Genomic DNA, 12,572 nt, shown 5'->3' with positions numbered 1-12,572 from the left:
AGATCACTCCTTTTGAAATGCCTGTCCTTAAGTATCCCAGCGCATTCACATGGAAGTTTTAATGTTTAATCAAAAGACACTTTTAAAGTTGCTTTTGCACTCTAGTGGACTTGGAGATTAAGCAGTTGGGACTCATCTTTAATTTCTGAATTTCTGAATTCTGTCACATTGTCACATTATGTCTGATTAATGAATAGATATTTACCTATATGAACACACTGATGGGTAATGTCTCCCACATTCCTTTTCTTTCCCATATTCTCAGTGCTCCCATTTTTTTCTGTTAATTACACAAATATACATAAATGTGTGATGTGTGGTGAACATATTTTTTGTCTTCTTCAAAGCTGCCATAGTGCCGTGCTTACCTATATTGGTGGCCAAATCTTCACCCATGAACTTTAAAGATGGTAAACTCTTTTGTGTCAAGTAGCTGAGAAGAGGCAGAAAGTGATAAACAGTATTGGGATGTTCATGAGGTTCACCATTGTCACAGCATTTTAGTAACATGCTGCCAGTGCTGCTTTTTTCTTTTTTTTTTTATTTTTTTAAAGGCAACACCAAGAACAGGGTAGGGTGATAGGCAAGATGATTCTTGGAACTGCCTAGGAATATAATGCAAATAATAAGGCATTTTTAATATTTAAAGGGACTCCGTAGAAACCCCCACCCTCTGCCAAGAATGGATGCTCCTCTGCTGAGGGTGGATGACAGCTGATGAGAGGGTTCCTGGGCTGCCAAACATGCTTCTTTTGTGGTGAAGTTTATCTAATTTGCAAGACAGCATTAGATTTTTGTATACCATATAATCTCCAGTGTACAAATGAAGCTCCCTCACACAGGGATGAATATCATCCGTAGTTTTAGAGTACCTCAACATGGCGCAATTCGCTTTGACAGTTTTGTACTCTATGCTTTGTAGTTCAGCACAGTAATATGTGTGTCTAATAGAGTGCTTTGTATTTTAAATGTCCATTAGGTGTGTAATCTTAACCCCTGTAAGACTTCAGATCATCTGAGTGAAGCCCAAACTGAATGGCAAGAACAAGAATGTCAGTTGAGGTCTGGTAGTTGAAGGCATCAGAATATTGGTCTTTGTAAGAGGACTGATACAGACCCCAAAAATTTACCAGTTTGTGTGGTCCTAAATAATTAGAATGGAGATACCCAGTTAATCCTGTAGATGATCCTCTAAAATGTTTTCATTTTCTTTCCTCCTTCCCCCATTTGAATATCCCCTATCTTATTTGGAAAGGTCCTCACAACCAATTAACTGGTAGTGGCTATGACCCTGATTAAAGTTCATGGTTTGGTCAAAGCTGGATACATACATAGTTCAATCTTTGCTTAGAGAATGATGAAGAGAAAGGAGGACATTTAGGACGGCTAGATGAATTTCAGTGCCATATAGGTGTGGTTGCTCCTGTTCCTATAATATAGGAAAGGGCATTTAGAGCTCACAATCAAGTATCTTAGGATGGGATTCATTTCCATATTGACTGTCTGATTGTTACTGGATTTTCTTATTTTTTAGCAATAATAGCTTTTTAAAAAAGTTTGGATTTCATTCTAGGTACTAATTTGATAATAGTTTTAATGTTAACTTGTATATACCACTTAATATTACACATCTGCCTCTTCTGCTAACTTTTAATTATTTCTAGCATGCTTTTTATCAACAGTCAGTTATTCTCTTTACTTTTCTCCTTGATCAGTTCATTTATGGGTAACTGCAACTGGCTATGACTTTTCTGGCCAAAAAACTGCTTTGCGTCTCAGCAAAGATGCAACGTTTTGGGTACCTCCAAGGTGCCACAATCACTTAAAGCAGTTTCTGCCTTATTTTACTCATGTACTATCCTAATGAAGCAATCCTTGTTTGCTTTCTCCGTTATTCTGATGTCTGCGGAATTAATCTGTGCAGTTTTGTCTTGCATTTATCTTGTTCTACATGAAGTGTAAGTTTTGCAGAAAGGAAACAAAGACATTCATTTGTCTGAGTAATGCCGCAAGAGTTCATACTCGGGCAGTAATATATGAAAACAGGTGAGGAGAAGGCAAAAGGATATTTGTGGGGTGTGCTCAAGGAATACCCACAGTATTTTCTCTAAAAGAGACACCACCAAAAATTCGGGTGTTAAATTTGTTAGCAGGTGGCTGTTTCCTCTTTGAGACCAGGTACATTAGAAGTACTGATGGCATGGTGACCTCATTTGGATGGTTTATGATTTCTTTTGCTGTGTTATTGAAATGAATGATGGTTTTGCCCCATTTTGTTTCTGTTCTGTGGGTTCCTGACTTGCTCTGCTTCTCAGATCTTATCTTCTTGAAATAATTGTCTTTACAAATTTTGTCCTGCCTGTTAACCATGTGTTCTTATTTACATGGAAAGGGTATTTTATAGGACCTAAATAAACAGCCCTAATCTTCTAACAATGTGTTTTAAAGTTACCACCAGAATTACATTTCTTCCCTCAGTAGTATGATTTACTGCCAAACATTATGATATTACTGCCTAAAAACGTTGTGGTTTTTGACATGGTTGGCAACAAACTGTTTATTAATTCTGTGTCCAGGTTGCCTCATCTGGTTTTAATCTGCTTGCTTCACCTTTAGGTGTTAGGTGATGGACCTGATCAGGAGGCACAGTCACTTCATAATTAGGGCCCCAGTATGGGGATTTGGGAGGGCTTGTCTGTCTCTGCTTTTTGGTTCCTAAATGAGGTTGCGCAGGAGTGCCTGTCACCCGCAAGCCCTTGGGCTTCAGTAACTCCTGACCAGTGAGTCCATATCCATGCCTCCACGGGGGTTTTTTTTGGCTCCTCATAACCGATACTCTCCTGGAGTTCTGGCTAAAGAGGGCGGCCTCTCCTGTCCCTTCCCTTCCATGCTCTGGGGGACTCCCCAGAGAGGTCCCTCTGCTCCTAGTGCTGTCTACAGTCCCTGCCTAGAGCCCTCCAGATGGTTCATCAACAACCTTTAGACCATGGATTTACTTGTGATGTAGAATGATGGAAAGAGACAAGAAGCCATGTAGAGATCATTTCCCAAGGGAGACGTTTCACCGCCTTCTCCCATGACTCTTAACCACATCCTTTTTCTTTCCCCTTCTTCCTCGATGCTTTAACAACTTCTTTTATTTTTTGTTTCCTCCTAACTCTGCAATAGGGAACTCACAGGAAACATGCAAGTAAAACCAAAACATTTTGCACTTGGAAATACTCGACTTACCAATGGACCGCTTTGCTTTTTGGGCTACAGTTCTCATGTCTTTTGTGGTTCTCATGTCTTCAGTATTTAAGAACCTCAGATGAATTTATTAATTTATCTGTGTACTGATCTCTGTTCTCTTGTTTAAATAAGCCGCAGTTGACACAGTCAAATGGAGGCAAGTGTTTATATAAATAGATTTGTGCCTCCCTGGTTGTGAGACGGGATGAGTGCCAGCACTGCCTCTAATGTGGGACAGTGCAGTCATCAGGGTGCTGTGGCTTGTTCTCAGCTGCCTCCCAGCTGATGGAAAGACCAAATCTTGGAGAGCTTCCAGCCCTGCCTCTCTCACCTCACTGACATTAAGCTGCTCTGCTCTTAAGCCCTGGTTCTGAAGCAGCCCTGGCAGGACCAGCTCAAACAGGCCATGGCATTAAACCTCGCATTGGTGGTACTTGTTAAGATTTGCCTCCTGATTTGTAATATCCCATATAGATGTCTGCTGTGCAGTCTGGTCTCCTGTTTTTACAGCTGTTTTCTATTAATTTTCTCAGGGTTTTATTGATGGGTCATTTTTGTTTGTTATCTGAGCCTCAATTTAGTTATATAAGACGATGATATGAGTAACTTTCTGTGGAAACTGTGATGTACATTTGCTTGAAGCCTGATCCTGTGCTGTTGATTAGCCACTAAAACTGAAAACTTAAGAACCCTCCCTTAAACTAAGAACTGCTTTCAGTTCAAATCCAAAACACAAACAGTTTTTAATAAAATTATTAATTACCGAGTCCTGTGTGGTGGGTTGACCCTGGCTGGACACCAGGTGCCCACCAAAGCCACTCTATCACTCCCCCTCCTCAGCTGGGCAGGGGAGAGAAGATATAACAAAAGGCTTGTGAGTTGAGATAAGGACAGGGAGAGATCACACACCAATTACCCTCACGGGCAAAACAGACTTGACTTGGGGAAATTAGTTTAATGTATGACCAATCAAATCAGAGTAAGGAATAAAACCAAATCTTAAAAAAACACTTTCACCTTACCCTCCCCCCCTCTTTAGCAGGCTCAACTTCACTCCCCATTTTTTCTACCTCCTCCCTCCCCAGCAGCGCAGGGCGACGGGGAATGGGGGTTGTGGTCAGTTCATCACACGTTGTTTCTGCCGCTCCTTCCTCCCCAGGGGGAGGGCTCCTCACTGTCTTCCCCTGCTCCAGTGTGGGTCCCCCACAGGGTCACAAGTCCTGCCAGCAAACCTGCTGCAGCATGGGCTTCTCTCTCTCCATGGATTCACAGGTCCTGCCAGGGGCCTGCTCCAGCACAGGCTTCCCACAGGGTCCCAGCCTCCTTTGGGCATCCACCTGCTCTGGCGTGGGGTCGTCCGTGGGCTGCCGGTGGCTATCTGCTCCACCATGGACCTCCATGGGCTGCAGGGGGACAGCCTGCCTCACCATGGTCTTTACTGTGGGCTGCAGGGGAATCTCTGCTCCGGCGCCTGGAGCCCCTCCTCCCCTTCCTTCATCACTGACCTTGGTGTCTGCAGGGTTGTTTCTCTCACATATTCTCACTCCTGTCTCTAGCTGTAGTTTCCCTTGCACAGTTTGTTTTTGCCCTTCTTACATACGTAATTCCAGAGGTGCTACCACCATCACTGATGGGCTCGGCCTTGGCCAGCCGCGGGTTCCTCTTGGAGCCAGCTGGCACTGGCTCTGTTGGCCACAGGGGAGCTTCTAGCAGCTTCTCACAGAAGACACCCCTGTAACCCCTTCTGCTACCAAAACCTGGCCAGACAAACCCTACCCCCCCCAAACATCCTGTTACTTCCTTTTGCTCCTTGAATTAAAAGGTCCTGGTGTCGAAGTGACTATGTGTTACTATTTGTAATAATAACGCCTACTACAATGGCTCTCATCCATGAGGGAGTATAGATATTTTAGGATCGCCAAAGACCTTTCATACATAATGTCACCATCAGAGAATGCTGCTGTTGTTTCTTTATCTCTGTGCTTCATCTCCTGACTTAATATAGTAACTCATTTGCTAATAAAGAATTTAGCTGATATTACTTTCCATCTGAGATACCACGGTGACTTCTAATGTAGCAGCATATCTGTTTTCAGGTTGCTTTGTTCTCTTTTGTTCAAACCCAAAATATCCCATAAGTTTCTTGGTACAAAATGATACTGATACTGTGATAAAGGCAATACTTTCCTCCCCTGCCCCTTTCTCCCCTCCCCCCTCCCCCCCCCATGATTTCTGACATTTTCATGAAGTTTCACTTAAGACTTCTTAATATTTTTTATTTTAATATTCTGCACCTTTGGTATTCTAGTGAAGGTGTATTGTATAGTTTATTCAGGCAGCCTGAGTATGCATTAAAGCTGCTATGGTTGTCTTCCTGGTACTTTAGTATGTAGTTTGTTTGTTTGGTTTTTTTTTTTGTTCAAGCAAACTTATTATAATGCCCCTAGCAAATTACTTATTCTATAAAAGATGAGGAAATAATATAAGAATACATAGCATTGTGAAAAGTTTTATAATAAATTTTTGTGTTTTTTTTTTTAATTTGTTTCTTGGGATGCTGAATACATTTGAGAAGTTAAAGCAAGAAGGATATATAGCCTCTTATTCTGACTTTACTTTCCTCCTTTTATTGAAAGAGTTTGTGAGTTTGTATCTCCCCCTCTGATGCACAGGTATCACATCAAGTCTGTTAGTTCATCTGTGGATTTCAGCGTGAAAGACTTTCTTTTTGGATTTTGGGAGTATCACTTGATGCAGGAAAGATGCTTGTTATACTTCATAGAACCCATATTACAACTTAAGACAGCTGCTCTCTGGCCTAGATGAGTCTTCATACTGCTATTTGAACAGAGCAATAGCATCCTTTGGTAGGAACCCCTGGAAAAATTCCTCCCCTGCATGGCCCGCGTTGCAGTCCTTCAGTGGAACAGTGAGACTGCATTGAGGCTTGGTGTACTGAAAGGGGCACGTCTTTAGATTGCTGATTTTTCTGAGCCCTTTTGATTGAACGAATGAATATTTAATAATGCTAAAAGAGTGACATAGTGGACTTAGAAGACAAATACAAATGTGACTGAAGATGATGTTTCTACTTAAAAGACTCAGAGCTGAATACACAGGACTCTAGAGCTCATGCAAATTCTTTCTTAGTATGGAGAATTTTTAATTTTTCCTTTTCCTATTAGAAGAAGAAGGGAAATATCAGTGTGCTGTGTTAGTAGCCGAGGATTATGGAGATGCAAGCAGACCAGAGCAGTTTCTGATTTATGCTGCCTTGTGTTGATCCTCTACAGCTCATTTCCTAGCAGCAGATAGCCAGAGTACAAAAGCTAGCTTAGCAAGGGCTGGAAATGGAAATGTCAGAAGATGGGCTCTGTGCTTCTGGACGGTATTTTAGTCAGAGCAGCTCTGCATTGACAGGTCCATGCGCTTTGCATCTCTCCAGTGTCAGGAGGGAGACAAGACAGAAAACCACACAATTCCAGAATTGAGACTTCTGCATTTTGGCTCCATCCTCTTCTCTCTACTGACTGACAGAAACTCTGAGATTTCTTATTCTGGCTACAGGCATTCAGGGGCGGATGTCTGGAAGCTTGTACTAAATGGACTGGCAACCCCTTACTTTGAGGTTAAGTATGCACAAAACTGAATTGTTTCTTCCTCTCTGCAAGTCATTGCTTGCCCTGTTGGCAGGGCATGGAAGAAAGCTAGCTGTGCTCTTGCTGCCGCCTCTCTACTTTGTGGGGAGCCGAAGTTAAGAATTTGCCAATTTGGGGAGAAAGAATACTATCTAAAGCACTGTCCTCTAAATTATTGGAGTTTTGTAACCAAATCAACTGGCTGGTCTTGAAATCTCAGACACAGTTTTTAGGGAGGTGTTATGTAGCTCCTTTAGGATCACTGAGTTAACAACTGAAGTACATTTCTGGCAATCTATTTTAAAATATATATATTTTTTAAAAACCCATAACTCTAGGATTTCTTTTATAAACATTTTCCAAACAAAAATCTCTATGCACATAGCTGTTGTTATTTTTGCTAAGCTGTAGAATTTAATACTTCATTCTTAGTTTGTATACTAGAAAAATATTTACTTGGAGACATGATTCACTCTGACTAATGGGATCAAGCTAATTGAGACGAAAGCTGAATAAAGAAATAAATGTAAAATTGTCTGGGGTTTGGTTATGGGATTTTTTTTAGAATGGTAGAATGCCTTGTGTAAAATTACGGGCAGATAGAAATTAAAATAGGGCAGAGGTGAATCTGGCCTAAGCTGACCTATCTGGCTAGCACTAGTTTCACTAGCCAGTGGCCTGGAAAGGGTTGCAGTCGATCACATCCAGCTTACTGTTTGAGTACTCCTTTGTAGCTAATTAAATGTGAGATGATCATCAATGCCAGTAGGAAATGGGGCTTTGAATCCTTGGTGTTGAATCAATAACTGTTCTGATAGCTCTGCCATTATCTTAATTTTAAAATGTTGAAGTACTTCCTTGAAAGCCAATCAAGTGTCAAACTGTATAAAGAAACAACGCTGTTTCCTGCAGGATTTTGGTTGTTTGTTTTGATTAAAAACGAAAATGAAAGAATACCAACATTTTTCTCCACTAAGATGTCAGCCTGGCCTCTTAGCTGTTATGCGCTGTGGAAAAAAATCGGAGGTGCCCTTTCCTGGGAGATCGGCCCAGATCTGCAGCTCCTGGAGGCTCTCAGAGCTACCAGCCTGCCACAGCCTGACGAATGAGCTGGTCGTGGCTCTTAGAGATGATTTCTCTTTTCTCGGTAGCCCAGTGCAGTCTTCTGGAGGCTGGATTTTAAGACCAGATCAAAAACTGGCTTCCTCAACAGCAGCCTGATGAGCTGGTAAGGAACCAGTTGAAGAAGCAGCGTGGGATTGGATGGTCACCCATGGCACCATTCCTGGCTCCCCAGGAGACCTGCCTCCAAGTCAGGCTCCGTGGAGCGTTTCAGTTTCAACCCACCAGATGATTAGAATGAAAAGTGGCTTTTATTATAGTATTTCGAGTTATTCCTAGCAACAAGCTTTTGGCCTGGAAGTCATAAATGCATTTTTTTTTCTGTGGTGACTAAAAGGAAAAATTCATATTTTCCCTCTGAAAATGTTAAGGAAAATTCCTGCTTTAAAATGAGATGCATCTAGACTGTGTGTGTAGACTGTTGGGGACATCTGCTGGGATGCCGGGAAATGGCAGACTTCAAAATGCGTATTGATGGTAGAATGTTCCGAGCGTGAATATTCCAATAATTGTTAATATTGTGGCATTCTCTCGAGGCTGAGGATTTCACGTTTTACCTGCAAAGAAAACCAGGTGCCCGTATGGCACTATTTCTGCACTAATCGCCCTAGGAGCATACTTAAGACCCATAGAAGCACATCCAGGCATAATCCTCTTAATTTAAAAACTATATTTTCGTCATGTAAAAAAGTCTGTAGAAGAGGAGAAATCTCTGGAAATTCCATGTAATCATGGGTGAGCCAAGAGAAGCTGGCGTCCTGTGAGGCAGACCAGCTCAGTCAGCCCCAACCACATAACAGCCTTCTATGGCTTCCTGTGGTACCCTTGGGATGGAAATGCTTTTCCTGCAGCTGGAAATGAAAAATGGCCTTCCCTCCTGTCTACTGGCACTTGCGGTGGCCATCCAAGGACCAGCAAAAGAGCTTCGGTGATGGGACTGGCACAGCCACACATTGCCACATCGCAGGTTCGTAGTCTGAAAGTGTAGCATTGGATTTCTTGGTTTTGTTAAAATTAAGCAAAAATGCCATTAAAAAAATTAATCCCGGCTTGAATCCGATAGTATACGCAGCTCTACATTGAGCCAAAACTGTCAAATTCATAGACTTTGGTGGAACTGTGGAAGGAATTCTGTTCCAATACTTGAGTATAGTCTAAATTAACTTGCTAAGAGTAAAGAAACTTTCATCTTATCGGCTGGAAAAGATGTGGCTGGGGAGATGATATATATCTGTTCTGGCTGTTTGGTCAAAATTACATTTAGTGTTCCATTTTCCATGTGTGCTTCCCTATACATCTGTGTAATCTGCTTCTTGCTGCCTGAAATCGTAAGATATTTGAGGGGCTGGCACCGTGTTCTAGATTTGTGTTTGAAAAGTGCTTTTGCAGTGATGTTTTCTGCAGGCACAAGAACAAAATGAGGGGTGGAGGTGTCTGCATTTTAAATTCTTCTGCTGAAATTTTCGGATGCCCATGTACAGACAGAGGCCCACGTATTTAGGCAACTAACATAATTATCACAGATTCTGGCCGCTTCTTGCCCCACACTCCACGTTACTTACACTGAGCTCAAACCCTGTTTGCAGCCCAGTCAATGTCAATGGTACTCTGTAGCCCATTTTCCTGCCTCTATCATATTCCATTTGGAAGCCTTGTTGGGCATTGATGGGTGGAAATTGCAGGTATAGATCAGGGTGAAAGTTGTTTCACAGCTGAGTCAATTTTGTTAATGCAAAAATGGTGCACCAGACATCTGGTTAGAATTATTTTTATTCCATCTTTAAGAATGAATGACTTAAATATGAAAAATGTGGAACAAAATATATGGTCCCCTGTAGTCTATATACTTCCCCCATATAACCTTTATGCTTTTAGACAAGAACAAAGCTGAAAAAGCTAGGAGAAACTATTTTTGTTTTGCTCAGTTATGAATATCCCCACCCACCCCTGCCGGCATCTGTACCGTTTGCTATATAAATACATTTATGCTTTATCATTAGTAACTTTCAGCGTTTGACCAAATGTTAACAGGTAAAACAGCTTTAAGGATGCTTCAAAGAAGAAATTAATGATGCTTTCTTATAATTGTTAATACAGTGATGTTCTACAGCTGTTATGAATCTAAAGTAAAAATATTGAACTAACTTACCTACTGCTTAGAGAAATAGATTAGTCCTAAATTATCCTAGGCGTGTTAGCTGTGCACAGTGTAACTTTGTCTAATCTGGTATTTGGTGATAGAAGCAAAAGTAGAAATGAAAACAGGACATGTTAAACCGGATACTTTGTAAACTGGTTGTCCCAGGATATTAGGTTCCATTAAGCTTATAATAAGTGTCTTTTTCCTTTTTATCCCTACTCAGGGGCGTGCCTCATTAACATCTGAGAAACAACATTTTGCCCATGAACATGGAGAAATGAAAAATCTAGAAGATATTGTTAGAGATATAAAACCATCTGTGCTAATAGGTAATTTCTTTCATTTTAAAGCAATGACCTTAGTCTTTGTTGGAAAAAAATGGGGATGTGGCTTTGTCTGAAGACAAGATCAAATTCCTCTGAACAGAGTTTACCTTTGTGTGTTTTTAGAAAACAGTAGGTGCATAATGGACTCTATTAAGCAACTGAACAAATAGTAACTATCCAAGCACGTAACACCTCTTTCACTCCAAGCCATCTGTTTTAGAGGGGGAATAATCTGAGTTGGTTTAAACATCTGATGGAGAACCTTATCACCTTCCTAAATTACTTCTGATTTAATGTGGATGGTGTAATACAAATAACCTCAAACTTAGACTGAGAAAACTGAGCTAAGGATATGTAAAGCTGTGCAAACATGAGCACGCTGTAACTGCATCTTCGTTTCCCTCATATTTAGGTCCTTGGCCACCAGCCCTTTGTGCAGACCAAAACAGAGATTTTACAAAGACTTTTTCTTTTATAAAAGCTGCAGGATTTGGGATCTCAGTAAAGGATTGTTCAGCTCTCTGCAGTTTAATCGTTATATTTCAGTGACAGTTTCAGGAATGAACTGCAAGTACTCTTAAATCATTTTTTAATATGTAAGACTGGAAAATTCATCTATCTGGCTAGTAAAATCATTCATCAGATGCCGGAAATCTGAAATGCCACAGTTTAAGAGCTACCTTTTCAATTATGCCTAGACCACATGGTCCTGGTTCAGTAAAATCTGCTTTTGACAGTGATCATGAACGAGATAAATAAAGCTTATCTTCTTCTATGCTCCATAAAGATATGACTGCAAGACAGAGGCCAAGTAGTCTAGAGAATCTATTTAGTAGAATACAAGGGTGAAAAAGCTAGTGGAACAGAGAATAGTTTGAATGATGCGTGATGTTTTTCTAGATAAAGGTGTGTGGATGCTCAGGGAATGATTGCTGACAGGCAATGTGGATGTTTACTGTGTGTCATTTTTATATGCAAATATATGCGGTGATTTCCCTCAAGGTCACTTTCTCCTATCTATACAGAGTAATGAAGGACCTTCCAACAGAATCAGCAATGACAATTAATACTGGGTTTTTTCAGTTTGGAGGACTTCCCCTGGGCGGCAGGAGTCATGGGGAAATACGTTGATACTCCTCCCAAAGTTTTACTTAACTCTGTCTCAGCAAATCCTTATATGCGTTTCATCGCCTGCGGTGGCTCAAGGAAAAGTTTAGCTTGACCATATAAAAGAAATTGCAAATTTAAAATGAAAAACAAAAAAGAAATAGTGAGATTGTTCAGATAATTTTGTTTTAACTTTATATCTGAAGATCATTGTCATGGCTGTCCAGAAGCAGTTAAACATTTGGCACCTGCAGACTTAACGAGAAACTAAGGCATATAACAGGCTCTTATACAAGTGTGCCAAAATCGTGACCGCCATAACTGTTCATCAAGCATACAGTGGTCCGGCTGGTCTAGCAGAGCTTTTGCATCTAAGCATCCTTGTTCATTCTTAGAAGGTGAAGTACAGAGAGCTCAGATCTGCAAAAACTAGTAGCATGTGAATGAAATGTCTGAGCAAGAGATGTTTGAGGTTTGAGAGAAGTGACTCATTTGCATCAGTTGAGGAGTTGCCTCTTTTGTTACCAAGGGATCAGAATAAAGCAGACTTGGCCAGATGCAAAACTAAGTGGGTCTTAGACATTCTTGGGCCTACATTAAGCACCTAAGTGGCACCTGAAGAGCCTGTCATAGGGTGTGTGGGCTTTCAGCTGACCTCTTGGGAAAGCTCAATTTAAAACGATTCAGAGAATTTCAGTGAGGCACCCACCTCTCCCTATTGAGGGCATAAGCTGTGCTTGAAGGTGTCTCTCTAAGATGATACCATGCTTCATGTAGAAGCAGTCAGAAAGTACTGTGAGATACCTTTAAGAAGTGTTAGTCCTGGAGTGTGTGTGGCCTTCTAGTCAGCTCTGTGAGGTGAGGACCCCTTTCACCTCCCACCAGGTACTGTGTGCTCTCCTCCGGCAGACACCAAGCTGTCCCTTCGGAGTGGGTGGTGTTGGGAAGCTCACTTGTGCATGAGTGACAAGGGGTTAGAGTACTGACCCAACAGAGACCCTCTCCTGG

The 12,572-nt window shown here is 41.3% G+C and overlaps 1 protein-coding gene across 1 annotated transcript in view; it reads left to right on the top strand.

Moving 5' to 3' along the window:
• Window positions 1-12,572, top strand: part of ME1 (malic enzyme 1) — a 184,057-nt gene that overhangs the window by 157,339 nt on the left and 14,146 nt on the right. The window contains exon 10 of the mRNA XM_075087175.1: window positions 10,355-10,460. Coding sequence (XP_074943276.1) covers window positions 10,355-10,460 — 106 coding nt within the window. The remainder of the gene's footprint in view (window positions 1-10,354; window positions 10,461-12,572) is intronic.

Source organism: Phalacrocorax aristotelis, chromosome 3, assembly GCF_949628215.1.
Source record: "Phalacrocorax aristotelis chromosome 3, bGulAri2.1, whole genome shotgun sequence".
Taxonomy (NCBI): Eukaryota; Metazoa; Chordata; class Aves; order Suliformes; family Phalacrocoracidae; genus Phalacrocorax; species Phalacrocorax aristotelis.
Note: the sequence above shows the minus strand (reverse complement) of the source record. Positions and strands in the feature narration are given on the sequence as shown.